Genomic DNA, 21,141 nt, shown 5'->3' with positions numbered 1-21,141 from the left:
CTCTGACCCAGGTAAAAGGCTGTGTTGTGTGTTTGATCTCTCTGCAGGTGGAGCGGTTCTGGCTTCAGAGCGATGCTGTGGTGTGTGTGATGGCTGGGCTGGGCCTGAGTTGGACACACACAGGCCTGGAGAGGAGGCTAGGCCATGGGGGTCTGTGGAGGGCCGGAGGCTGGCTCTTCACCGTAGGTGTCCTGGCACACATGGTGCACTCCAACCATCGGTAAGCATCATAACCTGTCAACTGACTTAGGCTTGATGGCACATCCTGTGTGTGGGGTTATAACATTGTAGTATCTTTACCACCAACTTTTTTCAAGGTTTGCCGCACAAACTAGAAAATACATGTTGTCTTATAGGTTGGGGGTCACACACAACGTGTTGACTATTTTACTCCCAAAACTCCCTCCACACTAGTCTCACCTGAGCTAACCCAACAGTTCTCTCTGTACTTCAAACTGGAGCCTGCACTCCACATGGCAGGTATTTTATTCTCCCGTCTCTCCTCACCCCATGGTAGGGGCTAAAGAGAGGCACGGTTAGCACATAGATTTCACTGTGAATGCTGAGTGTGAGATGTTAGCCATGAGAGGCAGCAGATTACACCAGCATGGTGCTGCGCTCTGCCTGGCAGGCTGAGGCCGCTATCACACAGCTGCTTTGATCAGGAGGAGAGCCTGGCCTACACTGTCAGACCCATTGCACCTGTCTACCCACGATTAGATAGGCAGAGCTGGGGCTGTGACAACTTACCACAGAGCAACTTGAAAGCATGCATACAGTACATGAATGGACACACACAATCCTCAGAAGTGAAGACCTACAAACACAACCTCGCTGCTGTGTACACAAACGTACACTTGTTATGTGTCAGTGTGGTTAGAGAAAATATGTTTTCTCCCGTTGACTTGTAAAGGTTTGTGTTGCATCCCTCCCAGGGAGTGTGATCAGAGCATTAACAGTGTTGTGGAGCGGTTCGGCAGGGAGCTTCTGGCCTCTGTCCCTCCAGACTCTATCATCCTGACCCGGGGAGACCTCCCAGGGAACTCCCTGCGCTACCTCCACTACTGCCAGGGGGTCCGGCCTGACGTACACCTCGTTGACCAGGAGGTTAGTACTGAGCCTTGTATTGGGTTTATTTAGGCCCAAGACACCATGCCTAGCTTTATTAAATTATAATTAGAGCTATATTATAATAGATTTGGAAATGAATCTGAACCTGATACTGAAGACAGGCCATACAGGTTAGACAATAGAGTTGCGATGATGATGATCTCAGTAAGGCTCCTATTCATTACTACTCTCTCCCCCTCCAGATGATGACGTACAGCTGGTACGTGGCCAAGCTGGGCCAGCATCACCCTGGGGTTCATTTCCCTGGGCTCTGGTGGGACCCGGTCCACACTGAGGAGAAGGACACCTTCAGTCTGGAGCAGTTCCTCTCTCACAACACACAGTGAGTGAGAGAGTGAGAGAGTGAGTGAGTTGAGAGAACTGGTGAGGTTGAATGGGAGCAATGAGTGGTTGATACAATGATCAGTGCATTGAGGAAATAAGACTTATAACTGCTTCCTCAAGAGTAACAATGCTTCAGCCATATGTGGGAAAGACTGCAGAGAATTACTGAATACATAATGAGTAGATATGATTTACTGTGTGACTACTGTATCCATCTGACTATAGTAGTCTGGGGAAACAGAGATCAAATGGGTTGGACAGGAGTCCTTAAAATGCCAAGCCCACCAGGGGGCAGTGTTTGCTTGGCCAATATGAACGTCTCTAAGGGGGGCAACACTGGCCAGGGGGATCAACCCTGTAGGGCACAGCACTGGAGAGGAGAGTGAAGCGGAGCAGTAGGAATGGGAGAGAGTTGAATGGTGTGTGTGCATATGCTCGTCTGTGTATTTGTTGGGTAAGAGTGGAGGCATACAGTACCAGTCAAGAGTTTGGACACACCTACTCATTCAAGGGTTTTTCTTTATTTTTACTATTTTCTCCTTTGTAGAATTATAGTGAAGACATCAAAACGATGAAATAACACATATGGAATCATGTACTAACCAAAAAAGTGTTAAACAAATCAAAATAGATTTTAGATTTTAGATTCTTCAAAGTAGCCACCCTTTGCCTTGATGACAGCTTTGCACACTCTCTCAACCAGCTTGGCATTCTCTCAACGAGCTTCACCTCCTTCAAGACTTTTCCAACAGTCTTGAAGGAGTTCCCACATATGCTGAGCACTTGTTAGCCTCTTTTCCTTCACTCTGAGGTCCAACTCATCCCAAACCATCTCAATTGGGTTGAGGTCAGGTAATTGTGGAGGCCAGGTCATCTGATGCAGCACTCCATCACTCTCCTTCTTGGTCAAATAGCCCTTACACAGCCTGGAGGTGTGTTGGGTCATTGTCCTGTTGAAAAACAAATGATAGTCCCGCTAAGCACAAACCAGATGGGATGGCATATTGCTGCAGAATGCTGTGGTAGCCATGCTGGTTAAGTGTGCCTTGAATTCTAAGTGAATCACCAACAGTGTCACCAGCAAAGCACCATCACACCACCTCCTCCATGCTTCACGGTGGGAAACACACATGCAGAGATCATCCGTTCACCTACTCCCTGTCTCACAAAGAACCAAAAATCTCAGATTTGGACTCATCAGACCAATGGACAGATTTCCACCGGTCTAATTGCTCGTGTTTCTTGGCCCAAGCAAGTCTCTTCTTATTGGTGTCCTTTAGTAGTGGTTTCTTTGCAGCAATTTGACCATGAAGGCCTGATTCACGCAGTCACATCTGAACAGTTGATGTTGAGATGTGTCTGTTTCTTGAACTCTGTGAAGCATTTATTTGAGCTGCAATTTCTGAGGCTTGTAACTCTAATGAACTTATCCTCTGCAGCAGAGGTAACTCTGGGTCTTCCTTTCCTGTGGCGGTCCTTGTGAGAGCCAGTTTCATCATAGCGCTTGATGGTTTTTGCGACTGCACTTGAGTAAATTTTCAAAGTTCTTGAAATGTTCCTTATTGACTGACCTTCATGTCTTAAAGTAATGATGGACTGTCGTTTCTCTTTGCTTATTTGAGCTGTTCTTGCCATAATATGGACTTGGTCTTTTACCAAATAGGGCTATCTTCTGTATACCACCCCTACCTTGTCACAACACAACTGATTGGCTCAAACGCATTAAGAAGGAAAGAATTTCCACAAATTAACTTTTAACAAGGCACGCCAGTTCATTGAAATGCATTCCAGGTGACTACCTCATGAAGCTGGTTGAGAGAATGCCAAGAGTGTGCAAAGCTGTCATCAAGGCAAAGGGTGGCTACTTTGAAGAACCTAAAATATAAAATATATTTTGATTTGTTTAACACTTTTGGTTACTACATGATTCCATATGTGTTATTTCATAGTTTTGATGTCTTCACTATTCTACAATGTAGAAAATAGTAAAAATAAAGAAAAACCCTTGAATGAGTTGGGGTGTCCAAACCTTTAACTGGTACTGTATATAAAAAGTATTTGGACGCCCCTTCAAATTAGTAGATTTGGCTATTTCAACAACACCCGTTGCTGACAAGTGTATAAAATTGAGCACACAGACATGCAAACTCCATAGACAAACATTGGCAATAGAATGGCCTTACTGAAGAGCACAGTAAAAATAAAGAAAAACTCTTGAATGAGTAGGTGTGTCCAAACTTTTGACTGTACTGTATGTGCTTCCCATGTATGCCTATTCAGTTCTATCAGCAGCCACCTGGGCTGAGAGTGAGTAGTGTTTGAGGGGAGAGTGAGTAGTGTTTGAGGGGAGAGTGAGTAGTGTTTTGGGGGAGATGGACAGCTGGGGATAGGTCCCTTCAGAGGTTTCCAGCCTTGTGGTTGTTCTCTGCCCACTTCAGAAGCACGGTGCCTGCCTGATTGTGTGTGTCTGCAGGGGGGCTGTGCTGGCCTGTATCGGGCTGCCTAACGGGGACCCCAGCTGGGAGAGGAGCTTCTCTCGCTGGCCCCTAGGCGTGTGTGACCACCTGGTGCCTGCCCAGGAGCACTTCCACCCGGAGGAGTGGGCCCGTCGCACCCGCTACATCTATAACTGGACCGAGCCACACAACAGGTACACAGTACATTACACACAAAGCCCAGAGGGCCCACTGGAGGGGTGGGGGGCCCTGCTCAGCAGGAGAAGCCTACACTCCATGGGGAGTCTATGGGATTCTGCTAGTCGCCATGGAAATGGTCATATTGTAGACCAGATATCAAACTCATTCCACAGAGGGCTGAGTGTCTGTGAGTTTTCATCCTCCCTTGTACTTGATTGATGAAATAAGGTCACTGATTAGTAAGGAACTCCTCTCACCTGGTTGTCTAGGTCTTAATTGAAAGGCAAAACCAGCAGACGCTAGGCCCTCCATGGAATTAGTTTGACACCCCTGCTGGAGGCCTATGCCATAGCATTTCTGTACACTTACTGTATGTTTGTTTCTACCATGACAAACATGCTAGTTAGGAATCCATTGAGGAATCTTATGATCAGAGATACTCTTTGGTGTTGACTATTCCTTCTCTATGTGGTCTTTCACTGTCAGAGAACCGACGTTCCTACAGCAAGGTTTCCTCTGTTTTCCATGCTCTGATCCAGAAGCTCTTTCTGCATTATACCAAAGCAAGACATTAGGCCTTCAGCTATTTGAAATGAGACTGAAGATGAAACATAATGAGTTTCTTATTGCGTTTTGTCAATAAGTGTGTCAAAAGTGGAATTAGTCAAAGCTCCATATTCTGTTGCCGTTGCCAGCAGCCCCTCATTCACTGCGATAATCATGGCTGAATACTGTGACATTATTTCCCTTGCCCTCACAAGCGTGTCCGTCGATGCCCACAAGCCAAATATTAGCTCAGAACCCTGTTAAAATATCATTTTGAAGAAGAGGTCATGTGTTTATACGCAACAAAATGGAAAAGGATATATGGGTTATTCCATGTCTAATGTGTTGGTATTGTTGCTCTGCCGTCTGATGTTTTGACAGTACTGTATATATTCACATTAGATTTGTGAAAACCTAAACCTGCATACTTGGTTGAACAATATACCCTGAACATAAATATAAATGCAACATCTAAAGTGTTGGTCCCATGTTTTATGAGCTGAAATAGAAGATCCCAGAAATTTTGCACACGCACCAAAAGCTTATTTCTCTCAAAGTTTGTGCACAAATTTGTTTACATCCCTGTGAGCATTTATCCTTTGCCAAGATAATTCTTCCACCTGACAGGTGTGACGTATCAAGAAGCTGATTAAATAGCATGATCATTACACAGGTGCACCTTGTGCTGGGGACAATAAAAGGCCGCTCTAAAATGTGCAGTTTTGTCACACAACACAATGCAACAGATGTCTCAAGTTTTTTGAGGAAGCGTGCAATTGGCATGCTGACTGCAGGAATATCCACCAGAGCTGTTTCCAGAGAATTGATTGTTCATTTCTCTACCATAAGTCGCCTCCAACGTTCTTTTAAAGAATTTGTCATTACGTCCAACCGGCCTCATAACCGCAGACCACATTTATGGTGTCGTGTGGGCAAGCGGTTTGCTGATATCAACGTTGTGAACAGAGTGCCCCATGGTGGCGGTGGGGTTATGGTAAGGGCAGGCATAAGCTATGGACAATGAACAGAATTGCATTTTATCGATGGCAATTTGAATGCACAGAGATACCGTGACAAGATCCTGAGGCCCATTGTTGTGCCATTCATCCGCCGCCATCACCAAGTGTTTTAGCATGATAGGCTAATGCACGGCCCCATGTCGCAAGGTTCTGTTTACAATTCCTGGAAGCTGAAAATGCCCCAGTTCTTCCATGGCCTGCATACTCTTCAGATATGTCACCCATTGAGCATGTTTGGGATGCTCTGGATCGTCGTGTACGACAGCATGTTCCAGTTCCCGCCAATATCCAGCAACTTTGCACAGCCATTGAAGAGGAGTGGGACAACATTACCAGGCAACTACCCTTTTTTTAAAGGTATCTGTGACCAACAGGTGCATATCTGTATTCCCAGTCATGTGAAATCCATAGATTAGGGCCTGAATAATTTATTTGAATTAACCGATTTTACTTATATGAACTGTAACTCAGTAAAATCTTTGAAATTGTTGCATGTCGCGTTTATATTTTTGTTCATTATATATTAAAACCAATAGTGGTACAGAATGAATATGATAGTGTGGAAGGAATGATGCATAAGAAAAGCCCCAGAGGTGTTGAGATAAAGAGCTGTTTTTGTGTCTGGTTCCAGCTTCCACCCAGGGTCCTGGGAGAGGGTGGCTAATGAGGAGATGTGGCAGGCCAGGTACAGTAAAGAGTTAACCCCGAAGACACTGACTCCTTCTTCTCTGTTACGGTCACTGTATATGTATAGTTTACAGATAGAGCCTCTATGACAGATCACCCTTGTCTGCTAGCTTAAACAAATACATAACCCAGTCTGGTGTGGTAGAGCACCAGCTATTCTACATGAAATGCTGTTGTGTAGCTAGCATCTGCATAAATCACTCTATTCTGATAGTGCATCTCTGCAGATAGATCTCTACGGTTCATCCATCCATCCAGAACTTAGCCCTGAGCCTGTGATGTATCCTCTTTGTTTCAGGATGAAGACGGCTTTCTTTATGTTTGACCTGGCTGAGAGGATCCAGGGAGAGGGGAAAGCTCGCCTGTTTGAGCTCTCCTACACTGTGAGTCAGTCCTCCCATAGTAAACATATAGGAGTATGAGCATAAACCAATAGATTATGGTTATTGTGTACAAGTTGTGTTCTTTGTGATTGACAGCTGTATAAGGAGATCGTGGAGAGGCATACAGACTACCCTCCCAACTGGGATAAAAACCTGGCCCTGGCCAGCGAGAGGCTCCTGCGTTCAGGGAAGCAGGGCCACAGCCCTGACAGCTTGCTGACCTGCAGCATCCAGCACTTCAGCCTGTACCTGGACAAGGAGCCCACCGACTCCCAGGCCCCCGCTATCCGCACCGCCGTCTCCCACCTGCTGCAGGAGAGGACCAGGCTCCGGCAGAAACACACCCCGTGAGGGAGGGGAGTGTCAGATAGAGCAGGCATACAGGAAGTACTGCAGGACACCATGGAGACTCTCTGATGAGGAGAGGTCCTCTCAATGAGTGTGGCAGCCAGGGGATGTTGACTGACCTACAGGCTGCGTCTGGTGCTCTAGTGGTTGGGATGAAGGGTTTTCTCAGGGGTTGAACACGCCCAGTACAGTGGAGAGTAGACTGGGCTCTACCGGGATTCATCATGGAAAAATGTATGTATGGTGGCCTGGGAAATTCTGTGATGAAGTAGGGCAGGAAAAACATCCCTTGTCAAATACTTGGCTACAACATGGGACCTAATATGGAGGTAGTGCTGGTGATGGAGCTCTCTGTGATGAGGTGGGGTTGTCCAGACAAGCAGGAACCAGGCTGCACCTCACACTGCAGCAATGTTTTCCACTGGGGACATTACATGACTTTTGCAGCCTGGATTGAACCCAATCAAGCTGTTCAAGTCTCCCACACATACACACTTTTATTTACTATTTCCCCATCTCATTTTTCTGTCTCTCTCTGTATCTCTTTCTCTCTCACAGCTTTTAACGTTATGATTATGTGGCCGTGGCCACCTGCTGATTTAGTTATCTTTTTCTCCCATTAGCTGGCAGGGCTGAGATTGAGGGAAACCCAATTTGGGCGCAGAAATGGGGGATTAGAGCAGGCTCTTAATCTGTGACGGACTTGTGCATTGCCGCGCTGTCGCTGTCCTGGGCTCTGGGCTCTTAGCGTGACCCTGGCTCCCAGTCGCCACCACTGCCCACCGACTATCCATCCATCTGAGTTGGTCCTTTAAAAACGAATGGATTCAATTAGCTTTTTTTTCTCCCTTTGACGACAGAGCTATAATCCCTCATAGATTTAAATTAAATATGAAATGTTACAATGCCAGGGACCCTTTTAGAGGGGTGTGTGTGTGTGTGTGTGTGTGTGTGTGTGTGTGTGTGTGTGTGTGTGTGTGTGTGTGTGTGTGTGTGTGTGTGTGTGTGTGTGTGTGTGTGTGTGTGTGTGTGTGTGTGTGTGTGTGTGTGTGTGTGTGTGTGTGCCCCTCCAGTGATACGCAGAGAGGAAAATCACACGCACACACACCGAGCAGTGGAGCGCTTTCATCTCCAGAGAGACATTCCGTCACGCAGACATCGAGTCACAACCACAGTCACGCAGACACTCAGAGACGTTGCATCCAGGCATGCAAAGGTCCTCAGCAGCACGACCCACACTCCTGGATAGATGGACTCAGTCACTTGAGGCTGGTCTGAGAGACATGGTGATTCAGTACACTTGATTACATCTTTAACTACTTTCCTTTTCATTCCTTCTCCCCTCTGTTCTCGCATAGACTTTCTACCTAATTTACCGTACACATTCTCAGTCTGGGAACATGCTATTTCACTCTTTCGGGGCTGGTGTGTTTGATATTTGGGCGCCACTGATTTCTATGAGACCTGGTCCACAGCCACTCCTGTGTCCACAGCCACTCCTGTGTCCACAGCCAGCCTAGCCTGTGTCCTGTCCTGTCATCTGCTCTCATTGTACTTTTAATGGCATGGACAGAGAGGACAGAGCACTAGAAGTGCTGCTCCGGTCCTCTCAGAAAACAACCTGCCTTCTACTCTGTCCACGGGGCTGGCTGATGAGAATTGGCCTAGAACAGGTGGCTCATCTCTCTCTCAGAAAAAAGTGTTTTTCTGTTCTCCAAAGATTAAAATACTCTTAAGAAATACTTTTTTTTTTCAGAGCTTTACTTTACTGTTTCTACTGTATTAGTTAATTTTTTCTATGAGACATTTTATTTCTGGTGTAAGTATATTTACTGATTTATACAAATATATACAAATCAGTATTAAAAGGAGATGCAAAAAAATCACCAAAAATCTATTTGAAGCTGTTTGAATCTGCCATTTATATTTTTTGTGTTTTTTTCTCTCTGCCACCTTACTGTATTGTTAGCCTTTTCTCATCTCACGTCCTCAGTTCTGCTTTATTCTCCCTCTCTGTCATCGTTTCTGTCTCCCTCCCTCTCTAACACCCCTCTGTCCCCCTGTCTCTTGCCCTCCCGGCCCCCTGTCTCTGAGATTCAGTTGCCCACCCCAAATCAGCAAGCTGCCGAAGGATTGTAGGAACCCATGGAAATGCCATGACCACGGATGCAGGCAGGGAGCCACGGCAATGCTGGAATGTGGGGCGTCTGAGGAGATAAGAGCTGTGAGCCCAGCCAGGGAGTGGGGAGCGATGGAGGGAGAGGGGGGAAAGAGACAGGGAGGGTGAAAGAGAGAAGCAATCCTGTGAATGGGAGACCGAGACGACAGAGAAATAGGGGAGGGGGGGGAGAACGAGAGAGAGACAGAGAGAGAGAGGGTGGGGGGGGGCATAGGGGGCACTGGAGATGGGAAGCCAGCCTTATTCCTCTTTGCATTTCATTTACATCCCTGGCCGTATCGACCAATCGGATTGGGAGCAAAGCCCAGGGCTTAGGAGGGGAATAAAAAGACAAAATGCCTTTGCTGCTCTCATCCCTCCCTGATAATACCCCTTCTGTTTTTCTTTTCTCTTTTTCTCCGTCTATAAGTAGATACTGTCCGAAATGCCAGCGGAAAAGCGACACCTCCGCTTTCTGTGTATCTCAGATAGACCGAACGGGAGCAGGGGCTGAAAAAACAGCTTTAGTGGCTGGGTCTATCTCCTCTGCTCTCTGGCTGGATGGAGAAGGTTGGAGGGGGGTAGGGGGACTGGTGTTTGGTAACAGAATGGGGGGTTGGAGAGACATAATGTACTGAGCTGGCCACAGATTGTGCCGCATATTACACTGAAAAACTTCCCTGCAGATCAGTTTTCTAAACAGGGAAACCTGTTTCATGGGTGTTTACTCTGCGCGACCCATTTCTGTGATCCTGGCCAATGGCCGTGACTAAACTTACTGTGCTAAAACATATTTTTAGCACAGGATTGTTCTTGTTATTCATCCATACTTGCAGGTTTATCTAATGCGGTGGCTCTTGTCGGTTGGTTTTGCACCGTAGGTCTTATAGACGGCAGTATGGAGTGGAGTGTCCCCATAGTCATGACTAAGACTCCAAGGTGCCTTAGCGTCATACAGACTAGCTGGGATATTCAAGTTGTTTCCAACTTTTGTCGTTAGCTGTTTTTATACTGTAAGCACAACACAACAAGCCAAGTCAAATAGGACACTTATGGGTCCAAGCCTGTTCCTTTGTGTTATGCTATAGGTTATTTTCCTCTGTGGGAATGACTGTTGTTATGTGTGAATTGCCTTACAGATTAAGTTTGCCATTGCCTTCATGAGTGTGTGTCAGTGTGTGACGGGTGTTGTTTGAAACCCTGCAAGTACAGTGTGTTTGTGGGTTTACAGAGTGTCTGTTTGTACAGGTGCTAGCAGCTCTCTCCATTGTCTTTATGTGCTTGTGTTGGTTTGTTTATCTCCTGTTTACGGAAAGTCTCAAATTTGTATTCTCCGCCTTTAAGTGTCCCTGCCGGGTTTTAAATGGATTAAGTCATTGTGTTGATGAGTACTTTGTCCATGTATTTTTGTAAGAATATAAGGTCTATTGTGTTGTCACAGGCCCTTGTGTTGTTGCTGCTGCTGATATAGAGCTTATTGAAAGGGCTTGTTGTTGAACAGATGAGAATCCTTCACAACAGTGGCCTGCTGCAAAGCATGTAGACACAGGGAGGGAGGCCCTGTTACCTGCTTCCACCAGAAGCCTGGGGAAGATAAAGTCACCTCAGGACCCCCATTACTACACCTCCACAGCATTTTCCTCCTCCACCTCCTTCTCCACCTCCTCGTCCACCTCCTCATCGTCTCTTTAATAAAGACCTCAACAATAGGGACAGATATGGGAGGGATTAGGGGTCAGGGGTTTGGGGGATTTGGCCATCTACATTTCCAGGATCAATCTTGAACCCTTGCTTATCTCTGGCCCCAGCCCCCATATACCTCCGGTGGGCTGCCTGGCCCCAGCCTGGGTGAGGCCTGGCCCTGCCTGGCTGTGTTGCTCCTCTAGCAGGGCATGGGGGGCTGGTGGTGCCTGGCTGATAGGAGAGGATCCATGGCTTCTCTGTCCAGGCTGGGGAGGTGGGGAGGGATAAAGGCTTTACCCAGGCAGCCAGGGGCATGGAGGACCACAGGGGATTTGTGGACAAAGGGTTCTTACACTCTGTCTCTATAGTACACCTCCGCCTCTAAAGCTCCACTGACAGGTGTGTGGGTGTTTTGAGTCTATTTGTGTATGTACTTTAAATGTGTATTTTAGTATTCCAGTATTGCAAATGTGAAATAACCTCTTGGAGTTATACTCTGCTAACTGAATTTTATCCTAAGTTCCCGTTATCTTGCATACACACATTTGTTTATTTGATACAGCCCCTCTCTACCACTGCATTTTCTTATATCAAAGACAAAACAGTGCAGAGCGTAATTGAAAATGGCTAACGTGGAGAAAGGACTCTCTCCGCATTGACTACAGAGAGTCAGAAAAAGCCCCTTTCTCCGCTCTCTTCTTAGATCTATTTAAATAATTGAGGAGTAAACTGACAATTTAGGCCCTTTTATGGACGCCCCTGGCCTTTCAGGGGTCTCTCCATTTGCCCTATACAAGATGGTGCCACTGGGCATGGGATAATATCTTTGTTTGCTTCGAGAGGGGCTGAAGGAAGGGGATTGGCGGGGAGCGGGCCAGAAGCAGTTTTGCCAATCAAGCAGGCAACACTTTCTCCCCCAGGTTCTAATTTTGGGCCACATTAGAGAGCTCGGCCTCCATTTAGGACACAGAGGTATTTTCATAATTTGCCGCGTCTCTCGGCTCACTTGGGGTGCCACTCCTTCTCTCTCACTCCGTGTCTGAATGAGAGGCCTGGGGAAGAAGAGTGATTCATGCCCTTGGTTTCTGTCAGCTGACTGTTTCTGCATAAAGCAGCTGGTATTAGGTGAGGATACGGTAATAGTAATCATTATAAACAAGCTCTGTTTAGGACTAAATTGCAAGTTAAAACATTGTGTTTAATGTCAAGTGTACATCAATATAAATTATGTATCATCAACTCACAATAATAAGTAAAACAACATGACCCTATTAGAAATCAGCTCACATTGTTTCTAAACACGTGTTGTGACAGGTTAAAGTGGATGGTTTTTCTTGTGCTTGACACCACTGGTTCATGCACAGCACCAGCATGCGTAAGCAATGATTCACATGTGATTGGTCACATAATTCACTATCTCAGGGGGGCATTTCACCACTGACAGACAGGCAAGCTAATCTAAAATCCCTCAATTTACAAATGGAAATCCCACCATCCAATTGAGCTAATAGAGGGACATGAATGGGATAATAAGATGTGGTGTAATACTGTGTAAAAAGCCTGTAATGTTGTGTTGGTGTATGAGCCTTTGTGACTGCGTGTTTGACTGTCTGCAGTGATTACCGGGGCCTGCGGGCATGGCGGCAGCTCCATGGCTGGGACAGGGTGCTCCTCTCTGGGCTGGAAGACATGCCTGTCTACCCCTGGTGGTGGAGCCTTCGGTACTGGACCAGAGGTGCAGGAATGAGAGTTACCCTGTGCTCTGATTTCTCTCGGTTTCTCTCTATAACTGCTTCGCTTGCTTTATCGCTCACTGTCTGTCTGTCTCTGTCTGTCTGTCTGTGTCTCTGCTGATGCTGCAGTGCTCGCAGATGTGCACAAACAAGGGAGGATTAAAGCAAAACGAATCTAAACAGACAAACGGAATTAGAGTGATGGGTGTCGGTGGGCTGGTTCAGAGTGATAAACATAATGATGCTGTGTGTGTGTGTGTGCCAGTGTCTAGGGGATTATATCTGGTTAGGTGTGTATGGCTGGGTGACCGCTTCTGGGTGTCTTTGTGTGTTTGCCTCTCCGTCAATGTTTTTGTAATTATGTGTGTGTATATTTACTCGGGTTTTACTTGTGTATGTGACAAATGTGTTACTGCAACTTACCTCAAACCCCAGTCTGTGCCCTCTGCTTGTGACTATGTGTATGTCTCTCCTCTGCTTGTGACTATGTGTGTGTCTCTCCTCTGCTTGTGACTATGTGTGTGTCTCTCCTCTGCTTGTGACTATGTGTATGTCTCTCCTCTGCTTGTGACTATGTGTATGTCTCTCCTCTGTTTGTGACTATGTGTATGTCTCTCCTCTGCTTGTGACTATGTGTATGTCTCTCCTCTGCTTGTGACTATGTGTATGTCTCTCCTCTGCTTGTGACTATGTGTATGTCTCTCCTCTGCTTGTGACTATGTGTGTGTCTCTCCTCTGCTTGTGACTATGTGTGTGTCTCTCCTCTGCTTGTGACTATGTGTATGTCTCTCCTCTGCCTGTGACTATGTGTATGTCTCTCCTCTGCTTGTGACTATGTGTATGTCTCTCCTCTGCTTGTGACTATGTGTATGTCTCTCCTCTGCCTGTGACTATGTGTATGTCTCTCCTCTGCTTGTCAGTGTTTGTTTGGATCATGTTTTCCTTTTTGTTTATCACAGTGAAGGTCTGTGTACAGCTGTTAATTCCAGACAGACAGAACTGCTTTTGTCTACTGGATATATGATAGGCTACACATGTACACACATCTACAGTGTGTATAATGATATTTATGTGTACTGGCCATATAAACCAGGGATGGGAAACTCTAGTCCTCGGGGGCCTGATTGGTGTCACTTTTGCACCAGTTAACACACCTGACTCCAATAATCAACTAATCATGATCTTTAGTTTAGAATGCAATTACTTTAAATCAGCTGTGTTTGCTAGGGATGGGGATAAAGTGTGACACAGCTCCGGCAGCAGGCTTCTACAGCAGGCTATGTGTGTGCTGAGGAGTAGGAGATGAGTGGAGAGGAACCAGTGGGGGGTTCTGATCAGCAGTCTGGGGCTCCCCTGCTGAGGGGCTCTGGAATTAGACCTAAACCCTGCCCTGCCAGATGGCACCAGCACCACATCAGCCCCACCACCACCCACCTTAGACGTCAGGGCCAAGCTGAGCCCTGCTCCCCCTGGCCTGCACTGGGCCCTGAGGACCAGACACTAGGGAGATGGGACCCCTGGGGGAGCTCAGAGGGTATGGTTCTCCTCACCACAGGGAGGTAATGCTGATAATAAATAATGTTGATTGTGATGATATTGAATTTGGAATATACATTTTCCCCCCAATAGCTGTGGCATTTAGCCCTGGCCCTGGAACTGTCCTACACTGCTAGCTTACAAGACTCCTACTGTACTTGCAAACAAAATGAGGGACATCTGTGACAGCAGGAGAAGCCTGAGGTGAGGTGGACTGTTTAAAGATTCTGATAGTGGCTGGCCAGTCAGCAGAACTAGAGTGGTGTAGTAATATGATGTGGAAATAGGGCTCATGGTGAGTTGTTTTGATCTACCTGTCTGGGTAATATGTCTGGAGGCAACACTTCAGGGGTGGAGTTTGTTGTAAGTTTGTGTGTGTTGTTTGAACATGCTGGCTCAGGTGTGTATGTTGCATGCCCTCTGCACATACCTGCTTGGAAGTAACTCAAGAAAATAATGCACCCCTTTTCTATGTGTTAGTCTAGGTTTCTCATTTTTACTTTAACTAAAGTGTTGAATAATACATTATTCAACTGGTGTTAAATCAGACTAATTGCACTGGATGTATTATTAAGGGAAAATAGTAAATATTAATACTTCAAAATTACGAGTGGTTAAAAAAAAGAGTGGGTAATTTGTATACATTTTAAGAGTCATCCCTGGCAAGCAGACAACGCTAAAATATCTACAACAATGGTAGTATTTCCCCACCTGGATCAGTTATCCACAGCCTCTCCGGCAATGTTACTTAGGAAATCTTCTCTGAATTACTAGTAAGCAGATTACATGAGAGAAGTGTACAAACAAATAAAAGATTACAGGCTGTGAACATGTTCAGTCTAATGCCCTTTCAACAAGCTGTGCTCCACACAATGCCTTTCTCTCCCCGAGCTAAATGTGGATTTCTCCCTAAATATTCACCCCTGCTGACCAGCCATGTCTTCTTCCAGGAGCTATGAGCAGTAACTCAGCAGCACCTCTGTAATGACAGTGTTCCATGCCACTGGCCTGTCTCCTCAACTGGTACTAGCTAGGCTTTGGAGTTCAAGTGACTACAGGGTTTAGACACAGATTTTTTTTTAAAGGGAAGAAAGAGAATCTGGCTGTTCTTGAAAAGCTGTGTTTATCCAGGATTAGAGACACCAACATGTTAATAATTGTTTCTCACAGAACTGCAAAGAAGTACTTTCCTGTAATCCCCTAATCAGGCATTACACCTCTGAGCGGAGCCACAACGCAGGCGCATGCTGGCTGTGACGCAGCACACCCACAGTATACAGTAATACACCCACTTTTCAAAACACACCACACCCACACTGTATAAAACACCCACATTTTCCCTAACTTATCACGTCCACTTTAGACAACCACCACCACACTTCTTGCATCATGCCTTAAACAGTACAACGTGTAAATTTCATATGAAGTGCAATATAGTGAGAATAGGATTTCTGCATCTTGATGAATGGTGTAAAGGTGATTAGACTACCTGAGTTTAGACAAGCGTTATTGCCCCACAGTGCAGGACGTCCAATAGACATGCTAACATGAAGAGGCAACAGCGGGGTGGTCTGATTGTAGACTGGCTGTTCTAACAGCCCACTTCCTGGTCCTCAGAGGTCAGGCACTCTGCCGTGTATACCAGACTGCTCTGGGACTGGAGGTTATTGCTTTGTTTGACTTGATAGACACTTGATAGTCTGGCCCTAATGCGCCCTCAGACTCTGGTTAATAAACACTATTGTTTCTGTTGTTGATTGTGGTGTGATTTTTAAATGACAGCCACAACATTCAGTGTAGGGGGTAGAGAGATGTCACCTACCAGCCCTAATGCTAAAAAAAAAACACAAGATTTGTGTCAGCCTCCAACATCTTGGTTGGCATCATATTATAGACAGAGGCTAATGTTACGCCTCTTATTGGAGTTGAGGAGGTCACCAAAAACACCCTCAGAATGCCTATTTCCCTCTGTGTTGGGAGCCACAGGGTAAGACATAGGGCCACTTATGAGCAATGAATGCTGGGAGAATAACAGGGCCAAGGCCCATCTCAGTGGGCGAGGTGCAGGACTTCACACCCCTGGCCGGGACCAGGCCAGAGGGCAGATACACATGGCAGGTTAAGAGTAGCAATGCACTGATTAATAGGAAAGTTATTCCACATACAGTTTAAGTCGGAAGTTTACATACACCTTAGCCAAATACATTTAAACTCAGTTTTTCACAATTCCTGACATTTAATCAGAGTAACAATTCCCTGTCTTAGGTCAGTTAGGATCACCACTTTATTTTAAGAATGTGAAATGTCAGAATAATAGTAGAAAGAATTATTTATTTCAGCTTTTATTTCTTTCATCACATTCTCTGTGGGTCAGAAGTTTACATACGCTCAATTAGTATTTGGTAGCATTGCCTTTAAATTGTTTAACTTGGGTCAAACGTTTCGGGTAGCCTTCCACAAGCTTCCCACAATAATTTGGGTGAATTTTGGCCCATTCCTCCTAATAGAGCTCGTGTAACTGAGTCAGGTTTGTAGGCCTCCTTGCTCGCACACGCTTCTTCAGTTCTGCCCACAAATTATATATAGGATTGAGGTCAGGGCTTTGTGACGGCCATTCCAATACCTTGACCTTGTTGTCCTTAAGCCATTTTGCCACAGCTTTGGAAGTATGCTTGGGGTCATTGTCTATTTGGAAGACCCATTTGCGACCAAGCTTTAACTTCTTGACTGATGTCTTGAGATGTTGCTTCAATATATCCACATCATTTTCCATCCTCATGACACCACTCCCTCCTGCAGCAAAGCACCCCTACAACATGATGCTGCCACCACCGTGCTTCACGATTGGGATGGTGTTCTTCAGCTTGCAAGCATCCCCATTTTTCCTCCAAACATAATGATGGTCATTATGGCCAAACAGTTCTAGTTTTGTTTCATCAGACCAGAGGACATTTCTCCAAAAAGTACGATATTTGTCCCCATGTGCAGTTTCAAACCGCAGTCTGGCTTTTTTATGCTGGTTTTGGAGCAGTGGCTTCTTCCTTGCTGAGCGGCCTTTCAGGTTATGTTGATATATGACTCGTTTTACTGTGGATATAGATACTTTTGTACCTGTTTCCTCCAGCATCTTCACAAGGTCCTTTGCTGTTGTTCTGGGATATATTTGCACTTTTCGCACCAAAGTACGTTCATCTCTAGGAGACAGAACACCTCTCCTTCCTGAGCGGTATGAAGGCTGCGTGGTCCCATGGTGTTTATACTTGCGTACAATTGTTTGCACAGATGAATGTGGTACCTTCAATCGTTTGGAAATTGCTCCCAAGGATGAACCAGACTTGTGGAGGTCTACAAAAAAGATTCTGAGGTCTTGGCTGATTTCTTTTGATTTTCCCATGATGTCAAGCAAAGAGGCACCGAGTTTGAAGGTAGGCCTTGAAATACATCCATAGGCACACCTCCAATTGACTCAAATGATGTCAATTAGCATATCAGAAGCTTCTAAAGCCATTACATAATTTTCTGGAATTTTCCAAGCTGTTTAAAGGCACAGTCAACTTAGTGTATATAAACTTCTGACACACTGGAATTGTGATACAGTGAATTAAAAGTGAAATAATCTGTCTGTAAACAGTTGAAAAAATGACGTGTCATTGTAACGGCTGTCTAATGCCTCCTCCTCGGATGAGGATGAGGAGGAGGAGTAAGGGTCGGACCAAAATGCATCGTTGAATGTAGACATAATGAATTTATTAAAGAAAGACGAAACACGAAAACTCTTACACAAACTACAAAACAACAAACGACGTAGACAGACCTGAACTTGAGAACTTACATATAGACACGAAGAACGCACGAACAGGAAAGACTAGCCAAACGAACGAACAAACGAAACAGTCCCGTGTGGTGCAGCAGACACAGACACAGGAACAATCACCCACAAACAAACAGTGAGAACAGCCTACCTTAATATGGTTCTCAATCAGAGGAACCGTCAAACACCTGCCTCTAATTGAGAACCATATCAGGCAACACATTTAACCCAACATAGAAACACATAACATAGAATGCCCACCCCACCTCACGCCTTGACCAACTAAACACATACAAAAACAACAAAAAACAGGTCAGGAACGTGACAGAACCCCCCCCCCCCCCCTCAAGGTGCGAACTCCGGGCGCACCCCTAAAACTCAAGGGGAGGGTCTGGGTGGGCATCTGTCCGCGGTGGCGGCTCCGGCGCAGGACGAGGACACCACTCCACCATTGTCTTTGTCCCCCTCCTTAGCGTCCCTTGAGTGACGACCTTCGCCCCCGACCATGGTCCAGGAACCTTCACCAAGGCCCCTCCTAAATATAGACAACTCAGGACAGAGAGGTAGCTCAGGACAGAGAGGTAGCTCAGGACAGAGAGGTAGCTCAGGACAGAGAGGTAGCTCAGGACAGAGGGGCAACTCCGGACAGAGAGGCAGCTCAGGACAGAGGGGTAGCTCAGGACAGAGGGACAGCTCCGGACAGAGAGGCAGCTCTGGACTGAATTGTTGCTCCGGACTAGATGCAGCTCATGACTGGAGGGCAGCTCATGACTGGAGGGCAGCTCATGACTGGAGGGCAGCTCATGACTGGAGGGCAGCTCATGACTGGAGGGCAGCACCGGACTGGCTGGCGGATCCTGGCTGGCTGGCTCTGGCGGTTCCTGGCTGACTGGCTCTGGCGGATCCTGGCTGGCTGGCTCTGGCGGATCCTGGCTGGCTGGCTCTGGCGGATCCTGGCTGGCTGGCTCTGGCGGATCCTGGCTGGCTGGCTCTGGCGGATCCTGGCTGGCTGGCTCTGGCGGATCCTGGCTGGCTGGCTCTGGCGGATCCTGGCTGGCTGGCTCTGGCGGATTCTGGCTGGCTGGCGGCTCTGGCTGCTCATGGCTGGCTGGCGGCTCTGGCTGCTCATGGCTGGCTGGCGGCTCTGGCTGCTCATGGCTGGCTGGCGGCTCTGGCTGCTCATGGCTGGCTGGCGGCTCTGGCTGCTCATGGCTGGCTGGCGGCTCTGGCTGCTCATGGCTGGCTGGCGGCTCTGGCTGCTCATGGCTGGCTGGCGGCTCTGGCTGCTCATGGCTGGCTGGCGGCTTTGGCTGGCTGGCGGCTCTGGCTGCTCCTATCTGGCGGAAGGCTCTGGCTGCTCCTGTCTGGCGGATGGCTCTGGCGGCTCCTGTCTGGCGGACGGCTCTGACGGCTCATGACAGACGGGCGGCTTTGAAGGCTCAGTACCGACGGGCGGCTTTGCAGGCTCAGTACAGACAGACAGTTCAGACAGCGTTGGGCAGACGGGCAGTTCAGGCGCCGTTGGGCAGACGGGCAGTTCAGGCGCCGTTGGGCAGACGGGCAGTTCCAAGTGAGTGTGGGCAGACGGCAGACTCTGGCCGGCTGAGGCGCACTGTAGGCCTGGTGCGTGGTGCCGGAACTGGAGGTACCGGGCTAAGGACACGCACCTTCAGGCTAGTGCGGGGAGCAGCAACAGGACGCACAGGACTCTGGAGGCGCACAGGATGCTTGGTGCGTGGTACCGGAACTGGAGGTACTGGGCTGGAGACACGCACGACAGGGCTAGTGCGTGGAGGAGGAACAGGGCTCTGGAGACGCACAGGAGGCTTGGTGCGTGGTGTAAGCACTGGTGGTACTGGGCTTAGGGCACGCACCTCAAGGCGAGTGCGGGGTGCTGGAACTGGAGACCTGGTACGTGGCGCCGGCACCAGAGAGCTGGTGCATGGGGCTGCCACAGGAGAGCTGGTGCGCTGAGCTGGCACAGGACGTGCAGGGCTAGGGAGGCGCACAAGAGGCCTGGTGCGTGAGGCTGGCACGGTCTTCACCAGACGGCTAGCCCGCACCTCAGGACGAGTATGGAGAGCTGACTCAGGTGGCATCAAATCCCCGACACGCTCCGTCGAGCGGATGTCGTGCCTCATGCACCAAACCAGCAAATCCCTCATTACTCTCTCCTCCAATTTCCCTATTAAATCCTTCACAGTCTCTACCTCGCTCACCTCCAATACCGCCCTCACCGGCTCCTTACGGTAATCAGGAGGAGTTGGCTCAAGTCTCCTGACTGACCCAACTACACTCCCCGAGAACCCCCCCCAAGAAATTTTGGGGTTTGACTCGCGGGCTTCCAGCCTCGTTTCCGTGCTGCCTCCTCATATCACCGCCTCTCGGCTTTAGCTGCCTCCAGCTCTTCTTTGGGGCGGCGATATTCTCCTGGCTGTGCCCATGGACCTTTACCGTCCAATATCTCCTCCCATGTCCATGAATCCTTTGTGCGCTGTTGCTTTCTATTCCGCCGCTTGGTCCTTGGTTGGTGGGTGATTCTGTAACGGCTGCCTAATGCCTCCTCCTCGGATGAGGAGGAGGAGTAAGGGTCGGACCAAAATGCATCGTTGAATGTAGACATAATGAATTTATTAAAGAAAGACGAAACACGAAAACTCTTACACAAACTACAAAACAACAAACGACGTAGACAGACCTGAACTTGAGAACTTACATATAGACACGAAGAACGCACGAACAGGAAAGACTAGCCAAACGAACGAACAAACGAAACACAGGAACAATCACCCACAAACAAACAGTGAGAACAGCCTACCTTAATATGGTTCTCAATCAGAGGAAACGTCAACCACCTGCCTCTAATTGAGAACCATATCAGGCAACACATTTAACCCAACATAGAAACACATAACATAGAATGCCCACCCCAACTCACGCCCTGACCAACTAAACACATACAAAAACAACAGAAAACAGATCAGGAACGTGACAGTCATGCACAAAGTAGATGTCCCAACCCACTTTCCAAAACTATAGTTTGTTAACTAGAAATTTGTGGAGTGGTTGAAAAACGAGTTTTAATGACTCCAACCTAAGTGTATTTAAACTTCTGACTTCAACTGTAGCTATAATATATAATAAAA

At 47.3% G+C, this 21,141-nt stretch overlaps 1 protein-coding gene across 2 annotated transcripts in view; it reads left to right on the top strand.

Annotated features, from left to right (window-relative positions):
* Nucleotides 1-8,816, top strand: part of LOC129811697 (transmembrane protein 260-like) — a 31,506-nt gene extending 22,690 nt beyond the window's left edge. For both annotated transcript variants that reach the window (XM_055863214.1, XM_055863213.1), the window contains 7 exons: nt 48-220; nt 936-1,107; nt 1,314-1,453; nt 3,929-4,105; nt 6,288-6,341; nt 6,642-6,726; nt 6,823-8,816. In XM_055863214.1, coding sequence (XP_055719189.1) covers nt 48-220; nt 936-1,107; nt 1,314-1,453; nt 3,929-4,105; nt 6,288-6,341; nt 6,642-6,726; nt 6,823-7,077 — 1,056 coding nt within the window. In that variant the 3' untranslated portion in view covers nt 7,078-8,816. The remainder of the gene's footprint in view (nt 1-47; nt 221-935; nt 1,108-1,313; nt 1,454-3,928; nt 4,106-6,287; nt 6,342-6,641; nt 6,727-6,822) is intronic.
* The last annotated feature ends 12,325 nt before the right edge of the window (nt 8,817-21,141 follow it).

This window comes from Salvelinus fontinalis, chromosome 15 (genome assembly GCF_029448725.1).
Source record: "Salvelinus fontinalis isolate EN_2023a chromosome 15, ASM2944872v1, whole genome shotgun sequence".
Taxonomy (NCBI): Eukaryota; Metazoa; Chordata; class Actinopteri; order Salmoniformes; family Salmonidae; genus Salvelinus; species Salvelinus fontinalis.
Note: the sequence above shows the minus strand (reverse complement) of the source record. Positions and strands in the feature narration are given on the sequence as shown.